The 17,662-nt window shown below is 42.5% G+C and overlaps 1 protein-coding gene across 1 annotated transcript in view; it reads left to right on the forward strand.

The window, feature by feature from the left end:
• Positions 1 to 16,472, forward strand: part of LOC112405907 (inactive polypeptide N-acetylgalactosaminyltransferase-like protein 5) — a 36,806-nt gene extending 20,334 nt beyond the window's left edge. Inside the window, exons 4-7 of the mRNA XM_024754513.1 lie at positions 3,550 to 3,670; positions 10,912 to 11,078; positions 13,965 to 14,087; positions 16,414 to 16,472. Of these exons, the coding sequence (XP_024610281.1) occupies positions 3,550 to 3,670; positions 10,912 to 11,078; positions 13,965 to 14,087; positions 16,414 to 16,424 (422 nt within the window). The 3' untranslated portion in view covers positions 16,425 to 16,472. The remainder of the gene's footprint in view (positions 1 to 3,549; positions 3,671 to 10,911; positions 11,079 to 13,964; positions 14,088 to 16,413) is intronic.
• Positions 16,473 to 17,662: the final 1,190 nt, after the last annotated feature.

Genomic DNA, 17,662 nt, shown 5'->3' on the forward strand with positions numbered 1-17,662 from the left:
CTATTTAGGATCATCATATATTACTGGTAGGCTGATCTTTTATCAGTATATACTGTCTCTCTTTGTCTCTAGTAATTTTCTTTGTTCTAAAGTCTATTTTATCTGATATTAATGTAGTTAGTCCTGCTTTTAAAATTATTTGCAAGATATATCTTTTTCTATCCTTTTACTTTCAATCCACCTACATCACATTGAGGGGAGTTTCTTGTAGACAGCATATTGTTCGAACATTTTTTTTTTTGCGGTACGCGGGCCCTCACTGTTGTGGCCTCTCTGGTTGCGGAGCACAGGCTCTGGACACGCAGGCTCAGCGGCCATGGCTCACGGGCGCAGCCGCTCTGCGGCACGTGGGATCCTCCCGGACCGGGGCACGAACCCGTGTCCCCTGCATCGGCAGGCGGACTCTCAACCACTGCACCACCAGGGAAGCCCAGAACATATTTTTTAATGCACTCTGACAATCTATGTCTTTAACTGATATATTTAGATCATTTGCATTTAATATAATTATTCATGTGTTAAGGTTTAAGTCAGCCATTTTATTATTTTTTTGTTTGCTTCTTCCGTTTGTCATTGTTGTGTTCTCTTTTCTTACCTTATTGTGAGTTACCTGAACATGTTTCAGAATCCCATCTTGATTTACTTCCAGTATTCTTTTTCTTTGCGATACGCGGGCCTCTCACCGCCGTGGCCTCTCCCGTTGCGGAGCACAGGCTCCGGACGCGCAGGCTCAGCGGCCATGGCTCACGGGCCCAGCCGCTCCACGGCATGTGGGATCTTCCCGGACCGGGGCACAAACCCGTGTCCCCTGCATCGGCAGGCGGACTCTCAACCACTGCGCCACCAGGGAAGCCCTCCAGTGTTCTCTTAATGTATTGCTTTGTGTAGCTCTGTTCGTGGTTGCTCTAGGTATTAACATGATACATATGTAACACACTGACGTCTCCTTGAATCAATGTTTTGCCACTTCCAGTAAAGCGTAAAAAGCAAAGTCCATTAGCATCCTCCATTTTAAAATGCGATCGTCTTCAGCATTTCCTCCGTGTACATGGAGCATCACATCAGATGGTGTTGTAGTGTCTGCTCCAATCACTGAATGAGACTTAAGAAACCCATGAGCACAGGCTAGTATATTTTTTACCCTTTTGGATGTTCTTTTTTCTTTTCTGAGGTTGCAACCCTTCATCTGCTATGATTTTCCTTTTTTGTTTACAGAACTTTCTTTTTCAATTCTTTGAGGGTGGGTTTGCTCGTCACAAATTCTTAGTGTTTCTTCATCTGAACGTATCTTTATTTTTCTCGTGATTCCCGAAGGATATTTTTGCTGACCTAGGCTTCGCTGATGATAGTTCTTTCTGTTCAGCACTGGAAAATGTTTTCTCACTTCCTTCTGTCTTCCATGATTCAGACGAGAAATCCCCAGTCATTCAGATCTTTCCTCTGTGAGTGCCTCCTTTCCGTCTGCAGCTTTTGAGAGTTTTCTTTTGTCTGGAGTTTTCAGAAGCTTAATTATGATGTGGCATGGATTTCTTTGGTGTAGCCTACTTGGGAGTTTCCTCAGCCTCTTGAAGCTGTAGATGTCCATCTTTCACCAAATTCGTGAACTTTTCTACTATTATTTTTTAAGAGTACTTTTTCATTCCTCACTCTCCTATCCTTCTGAGACTCCACTAATATGAATATTAGCTCTTTTGTTGTTAGCTCACAGGTCCCTGAGACTCTCTTCATTTTTTTTTTTTAGTCTATTTTCTCCATTGCTCAGAGTAGGTGGATTCTGTTATCAATATTCTACTTAATATTAAGCCCATCTAGCGAGTTTTTATTAGATTATTTTTACTTCTATAATTTCCATTTGGTTCTTTTTTATAACTTCTATTTCTTTACTGAGATTTCCCCTTTTTCTGTTTCTGAGCATTTTTATGATGGCTGCTTTAGGATCTGAGATCATTCTGACCTCTGATTCATCTTGGTATTGACATCTGTCAATTGTCTTTTCCTATTCAATTTGAGATCTCTCTGGTTCTTTGTACGACAAAAGATTTTTGATTGTATCCTGGGCATTTTGGACATTATGAAACTCTGGGTCCCGTTTAAGCTTCTTTGTTAGGCTGACCTCTGTTAAGATGCAGCACAAGGGCCAGGTGGGTGGGTGTGTTTGCTTCCTGCTGGGCCTGCCGACTCCACCCTTGGCAACCGTGGAGAGTGGGCACTGCCATGCTGTGGATGGTGGAGGGGACGTTCAGCAGCCCCGGTGGGAAAATTGGGCGCTGACTTGCATGACATTGTTGTCTCTGAGTTCAGCTCCCCGGTGGGCCTCCCTGATGCCAGGGTCAGGAGATGGGGTAAGCAGAGTATCCACTATCCTGCTTTGCACAACCTGTTGCCATTGAGGGTGGAGGTTCAGCTCTCCCCAGACCCCCATGGATATGAGGGGCAGTGGGTACATGGCGCAGTGACTAGCCTCACCTTGCACCACCTCGTTAAGCCTTGTTGCTGCCAGGTGGGGCTGGAGGCTCAGCACGCCACTGACAAGACACTACCTTAGGGAGAACCAGAGCACCACCTGCTTCTACCAGGCAGGCTTCTGGAAGACCAGCTCCCTGCTCAGCCTACCCACACCAGACAGACAGGTAATCAGAACACTGCCTTCTTCTGCCAGGAAGGGGGATGGAAGGCTAGGTTATGCTCAGGGAAGAGGAGCACGGCCCCTTGTTTCCTTGGAGTAGAGGTGGATGCACTCCTTGCTCTCCCCACTGGAGCCAACAGGGGGCGGTGTGGTTCTCCCGTTGGTGCTTGACTGGACTACAGTGGGTGCTCCCAGAGGGTTTCTGTGGTTAGTTGTCCTTTTTCCTGGCCCGGTGGCTGGAGGAACAGGCTTATCCTGGCGCTTGTTTTGTCTGTGCCCATTAGTGGTTCCACCTGCAGCCTTCGACAGCCCCCTGTCTGGGATTTACGGGAGGCAACAAAGAAATCAGGAGCCCACCGTGTCCTTGCCCCTGTCCTGAGGCTCCCAGGCAACCTGCCTCCTTACACTCGCCTTTCAGAGCCAAGGAGTTTTTAGGTGTAAGAAAGAGGACCGAGGGGAAATGGGGTCACTTTTTGATGGGAATCCTCTTTATATCCAGCATAGAATTTATACCAGTTTTGGAAAACACTCTTTGGGCATTGGAAAAGAAAGATTATTCTCTCAAACAGAGTTTTGGGAGAGGGGCTTCAGCTCCCATTCTCCCACCTTCCCTAAATCCCGCAATTAATATAATTTCACACGACAGTTGCAAATCATGATGGGACCAAGGAGGCTGAGCACTTCCTTCTCTGGAGAAATTGAATGACTCTAGAGTAGCTTGTTGTTCATACTTTGCTAAGGAATCTGCTTTGATTTCTGTGAATACTTTGATTTTAACCTTGTCATCTGGGAGTCGTTTCGGTTCCAGGAAAACGACTCTGACATGTTATAAAAGGAGTGAATTCAGGATATAGTTATTATTGTCCTTTATCAACGTGATGGTAGTAAACCTATACTTATGTGACTAATACCTTTTCTTGCAGGTAAGGATTTTAACTATTCGGACCCAGAACTTATTCGTGGATATTTAAAATACGGATTTAATTCCATTATCAGTAAAAACTTGGGCAACTACAGAGATGTGCCAGACACCAGGAATAAAATGTATGTTCCTCCAGATATTTTTTTTACATATTACATAGTTTCAGATATACAACATAGTGATTTGATATTTGTATATGTTGCAAAATGATCATCACAGTAAGTCTGGTTAACATCGGTCCCTATACATAGATATCAAAAAATTTTTTTCTTATGATGAGAACTTTTAAGATCTCTCTTAGTAACTTTCAAATATGCAATACAGTAGTATTAACTACAGTCACCATGCTATCCGTTACATCCCTGTGACATTTATTTTATAACTGGAAGTTTGTACCTTTTGACCTCCTTCACCCGTTTCACCCACTCCCTGCCTCTGGTGACCACCAATCTGTTCTCTGTATCTTGAGCTTGTTTTTTTTTTTTGGGGGGGGGGGGGGGCGGATTGTGTTTTGTTTGTTTGAGATTCTGCATGTAAGTGAGAGCGTGTGGTATTTGTCTTTCTCTGACTTGTTTCACTAGCATAATTCTCTCAAGATCCATTCATGTTATTGCAAATGGCAAGATTTCCTCCTTTTTTATGGTTGAATTATATATATAGATATAGATGTAGATATATAACATATAGTATAGCTATATAGATATATATTACCTTTTCTTTATTCATCCACCCATGGACACTTAGGTTGCTCCCATGTCTTGGCTTGTAAATAATGCTGTAATGAACATGGGGGTGCATGTATCTTGTTGAGTTAGTGCTTTTGTTTTCTTCAGGTAAATACCCAGAATTGGAATTGCTGGATCATATGGCGGTTCTATTTTTAATTTTTTGAGGAACTTCCATACTGGTTTTCCATAATGGCTGCACCAATTTACATTCCTACCAGAGGCACACAAGGGTTCCCTTTTCTCCACATCCTCACCAACTCTTGTTACTTCTTGTCTTTTTGATAAGAGCCATTCAAACAGGTGTGAATTGATAGCTTATTGTGGTTTTGATTTGCGTTTCCCTGATGATTAGTGATGCTGAGCATCTTTTCATGTGCCTGTTGCCCATCTGTACGTCTTCTTTGGAAAAAATGTCTATTCAGATCCTCTGCCCATTTTTTAATCAGATTGGTTTGTTTTTTTCAATATTGAGTTGTATGAGTTCTTTACATATGTTAGGTATTAACCCCTTATCAGATATACGATTTGCAAATATTTTCTCCCGTTCAATAGGTTGCCTTTTCATTTTGTTGAAGGTTTCCTTTGCTGTGCAGAAGCTTTATAGTTTGATGTAGTCCCACTTATTTATTTTTGCTTTTGTTGCCTTTGCTTTTGGTGTCAGATCCAAATAAATCAAGACTGATGTTAGGGAGCTTACTGCCTATCTTTTCTTCCAGTAGCTTTATGGTTTTAGGTCTTATATTCAGTTAATTCATTTCTAGTTAAGTTGAGGGTATGGTGTGAGACAGAGGTCCAGTTTCATTCTTTTGCATGCAGCTGTGCAGTTTTTCCAACACCATTTATTAAAGAGACTGTTCTTTCCCCATTGTATATTCTTGGCTCCTGTGTCATAAATTAATTGACCATATATGTGTGGGTGTATTTCTGGGCTTTCTACTCTGCTCCATTAATCTATGTGTCTTTTTATGCCAGTACCATACTGTTTTTATTACAATAGCTTTGTAATATAGTTTGAAATCGGGGAGCATGAATCCTCCAGCTTTGTTCTTCTTTCTCAAGATTGCTTTGGCTATTTGGGGTCTTTTGTAATTCCACACAGATTCTAGGATTGTTTGTTCTATTTCTGTGAAAAATGCCGTTGTAATTTTGATGGGGATTGCATCGAACCTATAGATTGCTTTAGGATATATTGACTTTTTTTTTTTTTGCGGTACGCAGGCCTCTCACTGTTGTGGCCTCTCCTGCTGCGGAGCACAGGCTCTGGACGCGCAGGCTCAGCGGCCATGGCTCACGGGCTCAGCCGCTCTGCGGCACTTGGGATCCTCCTGGACTGGGGCACGAACCCGCGTCCCCTGCATCGGCAGACGGACTCTCAACCACTGCGCCACCAGGGAAGCCCTCCATTTCAGCTTTGCCTTACTTTAAAATTCATATTATTATTTTCACTGAACTAGAGAAATACTTGATACAAATCTTTGAAGAATAGATTTTTTGTTGATTGGTTTTCCAATTACATTTATTTCTCAACTTTTAAATTTTGAAATAATTTCAGACTTACAAAATTGTTGCAAAAATATTTCATAGAATTCCTGCCTAGCATTTTCTTAGATTTCCCAAATGTTAACATCGTCCGTACCCTCAGAACCAGAAAAATAAACAAAACCAGCAAATTAACAATACAATACCATTAGCGAATGTACAGACGGTATTCAAGTTTTTACACTTAACCCACTAGTGTCCTCTCTCTGGAAGGATCTAACCCAGGACTACAGACTGTGTGCAGGGTTCCTGCCCCCTGAGTTTCCTTTCATCTGAAACTGTTCCTAAGTCTTTATCTTCCACGACTGTGACAGTTGTAGAGATCTAACCAGTTATTTTGTAGAATGCTCCTCAATTTGAGTTTGATGTTTCCTTGTGATCAAATCCGGGTCATGCATTTTTGACAGGAATACCATGGAAGGAATATCATATGCTTCTCAGCACATTGTATTAAAAGGCACACGATGTCTCTTTGTCCCATTACTGGTGAAGTGACTTGTGGTGAAGTTAATTTGATCACTTGATTAAAACGACTGTCAGATTTTCTGCACAGTAAAATTACCATTTATCCTCTTGTAATTAATAAAGGTGCAGATTTCTGTTAAATGTTAATTGTGAAAAACCTGGAAAATATAAAAAATCATAAAAGGGGAAAGTAAAAACACACATGATCCTAGGGATTTTTCTTCTGTCTTAATGCATAGGGTGTCACCTAACTATTTTCTCCCCACTTGACACAGAGAGATCATCACTGTCAGGATGTTAGTATATATCCTTCCAGAATTTATAGACACATACACATATTTATAAGTAGACAGTAAGCATACAATATAATCATATCGTTTTTATGAAAATGGGCTTTACTTTTTATATTCTATAATGTGTTTTTTTTAACTTAACAACATATCGTGGAGAACTTTTTCAAAGCATCACACATAAAATTTGCCTCATTCATTTTAACAGTTGAGAGCAGTTATCCATTGTATAAATATACAGTTTCCCCATTAATAGAAATCCTGGTTGTTTTTAATCTTTCAACTTTTCAAAAATGATGTAATAAACACTCTTGTACACATATTTTTATGCCCTCATGGTAGTATATATGGAGTGAAGATTTCTGGAATGAGATTGCTCAGCCATAGGCTCATTTTTCTTCTCTAGAATTTTATATAAATAAAATTTACGCAGCCTAATTATTTTGAAATTTAGCCATGTTGTCGCAAGGAGTTCCTTTTTATTGCCGAGTAGCGCTCTACTGTACGGATGTACTACAATTTGTTTATCCATTCATCTGTTGATAGGACAGATTGTTTCCGGTTTTTGTCTATTACAAATAAAGTTGGTATGAATATTCTTAAGACAAGTTTTGCATAACAGATGTTCTTTTTTCTCTTACGTAAATATTTTGCAAGTGGAATGGCTAGATCTTAGGGTGTATGTTTAATTTTTAAAGAAACTGCCATTTTCCTAAAGTAGTTGTACTATCTTACATTCCCATCAGCAATGAATGAGATTTCCAATTCCTCCACATCTTTGCCAACACTTGGTATGGCCAGTATTTTGAATTTAGCCATTCTAATAGGTGTGTAGTCAGATCTCATTGTGGTTTAATTGGCGTTTTCGTGATGTCTAATGATGCTGAGATCTATTTATGTGTTTATTTGCTATCTGTGTGTCTTCTTTATTGAAGTTAAATTGTGCCCATTTTAAAATTGGATTGTTTTCTTATTATTGAGTTTTGAGAATTTTTTAGTATATTTTGGTATAAGATCTTTATCATATTGATGATTACATGTATTTTTTCCTAGTCTATGGCTTGTTTTTTTCATTCTCTTAACAGTGCCTTTGGAAAAGCAGAAGTTTTTAATTTTGATGGAGTTCAATTGTTTAATTTTATTCTTTTTTTTTTTTGCCGTACGCGGGCCTCTCACTGCCGTGGCCTCTCCCGTTGGAGAGCACAAGCTCTGGACCCGCAGGCTCAGCAGCCATGGCTCACGGGCCCAGCCGCTCCGTGCCATGTGGGATCTTCCCAGACCAGGGCACAAACCCGTGTCCCCTGCATCGGCAGGCAGACTCTCAACCACTGCGCCACCAGGGAAGCCCTATTTTATTTTATTTATTTATTTATTTTTTTTGTGATACGCGGGCCTCTCACTGTTGTGGCCTCTCCCGTTGCGGAGCACAGGCTCCGGACGCGCAGGCTCGGCGGCCATGGCTCACGGGCCCAGCTGCTCTGCAGTACGTGGGATCTTCCCAGACCGGGGCACGAACCCGTGTCCCCTGCATCGGCAGGCGGACTCTCAACCACTGCACCACCAGGGAAGCCCCCTATTCTATTTTTTAATTTACTTTTACCTAGCCCAAGATCACAAAGATGTCTCTATTGGATTTTCTATGTAGATGGGCATGACCTATGCACTTTTACTTCTTCCTTTCTAGTCTGCGTGCTTTTCTTTTTCTTATTGCACTGGCTAAAACCTCTAATACAATGTTGAACAGAAGAGGTGAAATTGGGCAGCCTTGCTGTGCTCTTGCTCTTAACACTCAGCTTTTCATCAGTGAGTATGATGTTATCTTTAGGTTTTTCATAGATGTTCTTTTTCAGGTTTAGGAAGTTCCCTTCTATTCCTAGTTTGCTGAGAATTGTTTCACCAGGCGGCTGTTGAATTGTGTCACATCCTTTTCTGTGTATTGAGATGTGTGTATCTTTAGTTTGTGAAGATGGTAAATTATGTTGATTTTCTAATGTTAAACAGAGGTTATATTTATGGGCTATTCCCCACTTGGTCATGATGCGTTATCCTTTTTATATATTATTGAATTTGATTTGCTGAAATTTTGTTTGGAATTTTATATCAGTGTTCGTGAGGGCTATGAATTTGTATTTGTCCTGACTGTCCTTGTCTGGTTTTGTTATAGAGTAATGTTGGCCTTGTAGAATGAATTGTGAATTATTCTTTTAGGATTTAATTTTTTTTATTTTTGGCTTCGTTGGGTCTTCGTTGCTGCACGTGGGCTTTCTCTAGTTGTGGTGAGCAGGGGCTACTCTTCGTTGCGGTGCGCAGGCTTCCCATTGCCGTGGCTTCTTTTGTTGCGGAGCACGGACTCTAGGTGCGCGGGCTTCAGTGGTTGCGGCCCATGGGCTCAGTAGTTGTGGCTCACGGGCTCTAGAGCACAGGCTCGGTAGTTGTGGCATGCGGGCTTAGTTGCTCTGCGGCATGTGGGATCTTCCTGGACCAGGGCTCGAGCCCACGTCCCCTGCATTGGCAGGCGGATTCTCAACCACTGCGCCACCAGGGAAGCCCCTATCAATTAATTTTAGAGAAACCCATACACATCAGGCTTCTCTTAGGGGTGTAACCACGTGTGACGTGGTTTCAGCCTCCTTCAGTATCATTGTCCTGTTCCTCCGAAGGGACTCAGTTTATAGTTTTCTGAAAATGATATACCCAGGACTGAATGTGATCCTAGAGATTGAGCCTGAGCTCACCCTGGACCACCGTCTCTCTCTAGTTGGGGGCATCCTCTCTGTCTCTGTGTCTCATCTACTTGCTCTTTGGTCACACAGTGATCCTACTGGAATGCAAGCCTTTTAATCCTATCTGTTTCTGTGAGGCGACATTTTCCCACCTGACGTTTTAGGTCACGTGCAGCCCACAGCACTCGCCCCCTTTTCCCATCCTCTCAGGTCTTTTCTTGGTTCTGTCATCTCATATTCTCATTCCTTGAAGCACGAGTCCATTTCCACCCGGTAAGCATGCCTTCTATATCTTCATCTACTCTTGGATAAAAATGTTAACCAGCACAAGGTCTTCTTCTTTCATGGTGACATCAATCCATAAATATCCTGAAAGTCTGTCCAGGATCCCTGCGGGGCTGCCTGCCCAGCACGTCCTTCCCTGGGGTTTCCTACCCACTGCCCCCTTTTCACACGGCGGCAGTGCATAGAGTGACTTTCTATTTTGACCCCACTATCTGGCCATGATGGGTACCTAAGCCAAACTGAGCCAGTGAATCCTGTCCTGTGAATTTTGGGGAAGGGGGAAGTCTTAGCAGTTTCTCCTTGGATGCTGGACTGTAGGACACGCTGACGTCAGCCGCATTTCCCACTCTATGGGGTAAAGGAGGGAAAACAAGACAGGTTGCAGAGAGAGAATAAGAGTCATGTAATGAGCCTTGTAGAATGCTGACTGCAAGGCACTGACCTGAGCATTTTACATGTATTAATTCATTGAAACTTCACAGCCTATGAGGCAGGTTGATGTAGTTATTGTTATCATTATAATTATTCCCAGATGTAAAGACAAGAGCAGAAATGGAGCATGTCCAGGTGGCTTTCAAGCCTCTGGTTAGAATTGCTCTTGGAGGCTCCAGGTTCCTGCCTGTTGGCTAGGTCCTGTGGGACATTTGGGTCCTTCTACAGTGAATCTCTTTCTTACGCTTAAGCTAGTGCCAGTGGGTTTGTCATTTACTACCAAAATATTTCAAAATACAACCAAATAATATAGCAATCCAAACAATACTTAACAGCTAAAAATTAATATTACTAGAATTCAGGGTCTATTCTTCTCTCAAGTGCACAAAAAAATAGTAAAACATTTTTTGTCAAAGCCTTGGAAGAAATCTAATTACACCATATCCGTTACATTTCTTTGTTGCAATAGACTACACAAATGTAAGAACAACACATAGGTTTTCTTTGAAGATAGAACAGTAAAGTTAATTTGAACCTTTCAGTGCGTATAAGCTTATTAATTCATTCTTATGATAGAAACTAAAATATAGGAATAATTTGTGTTTATACTATGTTCAAAACAGAACTAATATTATCAAAGCAGAGTCTCAGGGAAAAGCAATTATTACTGGCATTAAGAAGGGAGGAATGATTTAGAAAATATTAGAACAACATAAGAAGTTTAAAGAAATTTTTGTGTCTTACGTTTTGTATTTTAAATGTACCGTCACCTTATTATCATAATCATTGATTAAAAGAATAAAGAGGAAAAAATACGAATAAGGAAAGGTGTTTGAATGAGTCCTCAAAAGATCTAAGGCTTTTAGATGAATCATTTTTTTCCTCTTGCTTGTGCCTGCAGGTGTCATAAAAAACGGTACCCATCGAACCTACCTACTGCCAGCATTGTCATTTGTTTCCACAATGAAGAATTTAATGCCTTGCTTCGGACAGTGTCCAGTGTCATGACTCTCACTCCACGGCACATCCTTGAAGAAATCATTTTGGTAGATGACATGAGTGAATTTGGTAAGACAGGACGCTAATCATCTATCTAATCTACTTTGAAGGCAGCGCTATCTCTGGTACTTGAGTTATTTTATACAAAGAACATTTTTCAGTGGGTTTTGAGGCAGGCACTTCGGTGCACTCATGGCGATGTGAGAGCTGGTCCCTGTCCTTATGGAGTTGGGCTAATGGAATGGTTAGTGCTTCCATGAGACAAATGTAGGGGCAAGCTGGTCTTTAGAGGTCATGCATGACGTTCAAGAAATGATATCTAGCAAACTATTACATATAGGATAGATAAACAACAAGGTCCTACTGTACAGCACAGAAAACTATGTTCAATATCCTGTGATAAACCATAATGGAAAAGAATATGTATACGTATAACTGAATCACTTTGCTGTACAGTAGAAATTAACACAACAGTGTAAATCAACTATACTTCAATAAAGTAAATTTCTTTTTAAAGTGCTATCTGAACTGAGGTCTGAAGGCTGAGTTGGGCTTATATCGATGGAAAGGAAGGAAAAAGTATTTTAGGCAGAGGAAATGGCATTATAAAGGCCCAGAGGCAAGAGAAAACATAGCGAGTTTGGAATAGTTCTGTATTTGATGTAGATTATGTATGAGTATAGTGTTAGGAGGGAGGGGGTAGGCCTGAAACCAGAAACGTAAAAAGGCAGCCCCTCTTGAAGGCATTGTTTGAATTTTATTTGGAGAAAATGGGGAACGATTCCAAGGCTTAATGCAGGGAAATGACACCATCCACGTACTTTACATGAAAGAATTCTAATCATGCCAACTACACTTAATGGCTTATTCCTCCATGTTCACTGGTTTTAAAGAACTATGACACTAGAACAAAATCTGATTAACTCCATTTAGCATTTGAGATTAGCTGTCTATTTTACAACTTAGTTACAAACCTCAGGCAAGCCAAGAGGGCCCAGATTAAGGATAAGCTCTTTGAAGTCTGCAGGTTCCCTGTGAGGTGCATTTCTCATGGAAGCAATGTATCTGTATTGGATAAGTTTTCTACCTAACAGTTTACCTAATCCACCGTGAATCTGACCCACTATGGGCCGGGACAGAAAAAGAGGAGGAGAAACAGGAGAAGAGGAACAGGCAGAGGAAGGAAAGAAGGTGTCCCGGGAGGTTCACCTCGGAGAAATAACTAGATGCGTCAACTCAGAAGTGAAAGGGAACTCAAGCTAATGTCAGCTACGTTTAGGAGTTCCACTCATTGGCCAGGCACTATCACGTATGACATTATTTGTGTGAGAGCCACGCAGATCAGAGGGGTCCAGTACTGTTTATTTCTGGTCTTGTGCCTAGGAGGGGATGTGGAGGGACGGCCGGCTTCCTTATCTGACCGGTACCCTGAGCAGCACATCTGGCCACGTGTGGGGCAGGAAGGCCCCAGTAAAGCCATGAGCAGGGAGCCGGGTGGGATCTTTGCTGGACTGTGGAGTTCTAACTTCTCACCCAGAAGGACAAGGATCCTGCCATGGAGATGCAATTCCAGGATGACCAGGGAGCCTCCCACAGCCTTTCAGATCTATGCCAGGAGTTCAGAGACATACTTGGTGGCTTCCTCAGATGTTCTTTAGGCATTAGAGGACTCACTGCTGATGGCTGAGGGATGGTTGGACTGCTGGACCGGACACTCTGCTTCTCCTCCTGGATCCACGGTCACCTGGTTGGTGGTCATTTCACCCACCCCACCAAGGAGCTTAGTCTTGGACGCACACAGAACCTCAAACAGGAAATGGGGTGTTCTCTGTCCTGATGAAGCTCAGGATTGATGTACCCCTGCTTTAATCCACAGCGATTTCATGTGGGCTCTAGGAGAACTTTCTTCAACTGTAGCTAGTCTTTTCTAGCTCATAGCAGGTGGTACTGCTGATGGAGTTCCTCGGCTTGGGATAGCAGGGGTCAGAGGCCCAGACACCTGCCCCCATTGAGTTAGTTACATGAGAGGCATGTCCAGAGCTGACCTGCTACTGTCCACCTTTCTCATAGTCCTGGTACCTCTCGACTACAAGCCAACGACATGACCATCTTCTGAAGGACCCGAACCCTCCACTTCATGGCAGCAGTGACCACTGCCAGAACGGCCTCATTTACTCCTAGGTCTGCCACACAGAGTTCCTCTGGGTCCCGGATGTTGGGAGGGGTTTGCAGACATCTGAGCTGAGACGCTGCCCCTGCCCTGCAAGCAAAGCTGTGCGGCCTGCAGTCTGCCTCTGAGCAGGGCCCTGGCACTCTCCTTAAAGACAAGGAAAGAGATCCCTCCTTCTGACGAGACTACAGTGACCTGCTTCTGTTGCGCCCCAGCCTCCTGATCCAGATTCCTAGGACTTAGGAGTTTAAACCTCTGAGGCATCTGTATCCATCTCACCAGAGACTTCATATTAACCTCCAAGTATTGAGTGACCGTTAGGTACCAGGCTCTGTGCTCGTTCGTGGATTTCTTCCTCTCACTGCAGACCTGCAGGGAATATGGTACGTCTGCCTTCTCACAGATGAGGAAACTGAGACTCGAGTGGTGTGATAACCTGCCTGGGAAGTATTACAGAGTTAAGAGCACGATTGTTAATAATAAAGTCAAATTGCCCCAAGGAGTCATAACTCATGCCTTTTCTATTAAAATTTTAATAGTGATTTATTAAAATAGAGGTATTTCACTAGAAACGCAGAAGGATGTCTGCAGTTGATTTCAATGCTGAATCTCTTTTTGTTCACGTTTTGTTCACACTTTATGCATGTTCGTCTGATAAAATTTTCTTTTAAGGTTAGCACGTCTGTGGAATAGCATAGTTTTTAGGAATCAATCAAAATTGTGGGAGATTGGTTTAATTTCTGTACTTATGGTTTACAATTGTCAAGTGTTGACTTTTTTTCCAGATGATTTGAAAGAGCAACTAGACTATCACCTGGAAATTTTTCGGGGAAAGATTAAATTAATAAGAAACGAAAAGAGAGAGGGGCTGATTCGAGCAAGGCTGATTGGAGCATCACGTGCTTCAGGTATGAACGTGTCGTTGGGAACATGACCCTGTGTCTGCGTCACAGAGATCTTCCTGTCTGTATGGAAATCATCCTCATGGAGACCCTCCGTGTCTCCATATATTTCAGCCATATGAGTCTTTAATCTTCTGTTGACTCTGAAAAGATTCTGCTTCAAAATGTTGCTTCGTTATTTCAAATAGAGGATATTCTTTTGCAGGGGTCATAATGTCAGCCTCCTGTCGCAGGATGAGTTCCCCCAGGTGCAAACTCTGGGATGGAGTTTTAAATACACGCAGGGAACCCACTGGGGCGCTCTTGGGAACCACGTAAGGGGAGCGGAAAGCAAGAATTCATGGGGAGAGTGGGGCTGTGATGCAGCTGCCGACCCATGGGGAACGCTGAAGCTAGGAGGGTGTCAGTTCAGGGCCTCTGGCACGCAGAAGCCAAGACGAAATGGGAGGCGTGTGTACGGAGAAATGTCTGTGAAGGATAAAGGGGAGAGGGAAAAGCGTGGACCAGAAGCTTCTGGCCTGACACCTGTGGAAAGAGAGGCAGGGAAAGAAAGGAAAGTTGCAAGCCCTTCAGTCTGCTGCGTGGCTCCCAGAAAGGCTCCCAGGGGCTGGTGGGGAGCCCCAGGGCAAAGACCGTCCATTGGAGGAGTCCTGCATGGGTGCCCCAGTGGCCCAGCTCTTGTTCGTCCCCCGCCTGTGCCCCCCCACCTCAGTGTGCTTAGTGATTGGCTGGGAGCCCCCTGGGAGGGCATGGCCTTGGTGTGTATACTGCAGAAGATCCCAAAGCTTTGGAAGCTGTCAACCCCACTCCTCATGGCAGGTTCTCTTGAAGGGAGGTCTGAGCAGCACACTCAGGAGCGGTGCAGAGAGGTCCCACCTGGCCCAGGTAAGGGGACCAGACGGGGACGAGGACACCCTCTGCCCCCCAGGGAGGGGGCATCACTTTGGACCAGGCAACCACATCCTCGCCAAGGGCAGTTCCTGGGGAGTGGACTGGGTCCCGAGGGGAATCCGAGCATTCTGACTTTCAAGCTTCCTGGAAACCCGAATGATCAGAGGGCTGTGCGCAGAGTGTTAAACTAGGACGAAAGGCGGTGGGTAATGTTTAAGGGTCTTTGCTCAGGCCGTGTGGCGGTCTGAGGAAATGTCTCTGTTCTTGAGCAAGGCTATTTCCTTACTGAGTAGAAGGCCAAATAAAAGCAAGATCTGATTCTTTTTTTCTATGTTGGCCTGATTGAGACCTTCTCTTATTTAACTACACAGATAATATGTATTAATTGTCCAAAACGCAATATAAACCACTAAAACTGCATGGCATGTATCTTTTCAGAACTTTGGCTTTATGCATTAATATACATATGTGTGTATGTATGTACACACATGTGCACACACACATAGATTTAAGGATTTTTAAATATGTGGAATCGTACCATCTCTATTGTTCTGAGACTTACTCTTTTAACTTCAATTTAATGTTTTGGAACTTTTCCCATGACAATACTTGAGACTTACCTCAATTTTTTTTTTTACTGCATTGTATGGTATTCCATATGGATTCCATAATGGATTGCCATAATTTGTTTAGCCATTTGTCATTTGGTGATCTTTACTTTTTACTATTTTACTCAAAAGAGAAGTTGTACCGGCAATTCTTGTACATATACCTTTGTGGAAATGAATGCTTACGCCTCTGGGATAAATTGCTAAAAGTGGAACTGCTGGGCAAAAGGGAATTCTTATTTTAAATTCTGATGGATACTGCCAAATTGTCCTTCAAAAGACGGCACCAGCTCACAGTTCCATCACAGGGTGTAAGAGGGCCCTCTCCCTGGAGCCTAGCCCACACTGGATTATTTGTTACCAATCATTCTAGTGTTTGCCAAATTTGGTCAAAAAACGGTATCCTTTATTTTCTTGGCATTTCCTCGATTACTAGCAGCGTGGAGTGTTTTTTCATATTATTGTAGATTTTTTATAGATTTTTCTGTGAATTTGGTCTGTTCCTATCCTTTGTCAATTGTTTGATTGGGTTGTCCGTTTGTTACTGATTCGGAGGTGCCTTTATAATAATGAATCCTGTATTATATACACTGAGAATATCACTCCCCAGTCTGTGGCTGACCTTCCATCTTTGTGGATAGTGTCTTATGTTGAACGGAAGTTCACCAAAAAACCCACTTCCTCTTGGTGGACACAGAGCTACCCTGGGCTTTCCTGACTTCCTTTCAGTAGGAATGGCCTTGTGACTATATTTCAACCACATTTCCTGACCAAGGCTTGTAGGAAGTTGGTTTATCTGCCTCCACACTTTATTCCCCCTTCTGGCTGACTAGGGTGGAGCTGACTGCAGTGACTTTGAAGGTCATGGGTTGAAGATGGAAGAGATCCCATCAGCTTGTGTTCCTGAGTTGACCCCATGGAGGAGAGCTTCCTCTCAATCAGGAACCTGCCTTGGACTACTAAATGAGTAGAAATAAACTTTGACTGCATTTGAGCCATTACAAATTTTGGAGTTTTATTATACTAGCAACTAGCTTTAACTTAATAAAACAATCAGGACTTCCCTGGTGGCACAGTGGTTAAGAATCCGCCTGCCAATGCAGCGAACACAGGTTCGAGCCCTGGTCCAGGAAGATCCCACATTCCACGGAGCAGCTAAGCCCATGCGCCGCAACTACTGAAGCCCACGTGCCTAGAGCCCATGCTCCACAACAAGAGAAGGCACTGCAATGAGAAGCCCGGACACCTCAACGAAGAGTAGCCCCCGCTCGCCGCAACTAGAGAAAGCCCTCGTGCAGCAACGAAGACACAATGCAGGCAAAAAAAAAAATCAGATGTATCAATATTTTTCTTTATGATTTTTGTGTCTTGTTGAAGAGATTCTTCCTTATTCCATGATCATGACGATATTCTACATTTTTTTAAATTTTGCTTTTTTACATTATATTATTAATCTACCTAGAATTGATTGTTCTGGGAATGGTGTAAGGTAAGCGTCTAACGTCATTTATCCTTTATGGCTAACCAGTTGTCTCTATGCCATTCATTAAACAGTGCCGTCTTTCTTCATAGACTACAGCGCTACTTCTATCACGTACATCTGTATATTCCTGCATTTAATTCTGGCTTCTCTCTTCTCTCTATTATTGTATTTGTGTATTTCTAAGGCTAATCACACCCTCTCTTGATTAGGATAGCTTGATCAGACGTTTTTATAACTTGTAGGTCAAATATTTCCATGCCATTCTGCAAAATCGTCTTAACCTAGGATCATCCCATTAAGTTCCACAAAAAATCTATGGAGATTTTCACTGGAATTGTGTGGAGTTTATAGATTAAAATGGGAGAGAATTTATATCTTTTTAATGATGTCTTCCCATTCATGGACATTTATTCAGATCTATTTTTACATTCTTTCAATAATGTTTTGTCATTTTCTCCATAGATACCATGTGCAAAGATTTATTCCTGTTTATCTCGGTTTCTTGTGTTTTTTAAATTGTGATTTGGGATCTTCCTGTTGCATTTTCTAATTACTGGTATATAGGAATGAGATACTTAAAAAAATTTTTTTTTTAATAT

The sequence above is a fragment of the Neophocaena asiaeorientalis genome, unplaced genomic scaffold (assembly GCF_003031525.2).
Source record: "Neophocaena asiaeorientalis asiaeorientalis breed wild unplaced genomic scaffold, Neophocaena_asiaeorientalis_V1.1 scaffold407, whole genome shotgun sequence".
Lineage (NCBI taxonomy): Eukaryota > Metazoa > Chordata > Mammalia > Artiodactyla > Phocoenidae > Neophocaena > Neophocaena asiaeorientalis.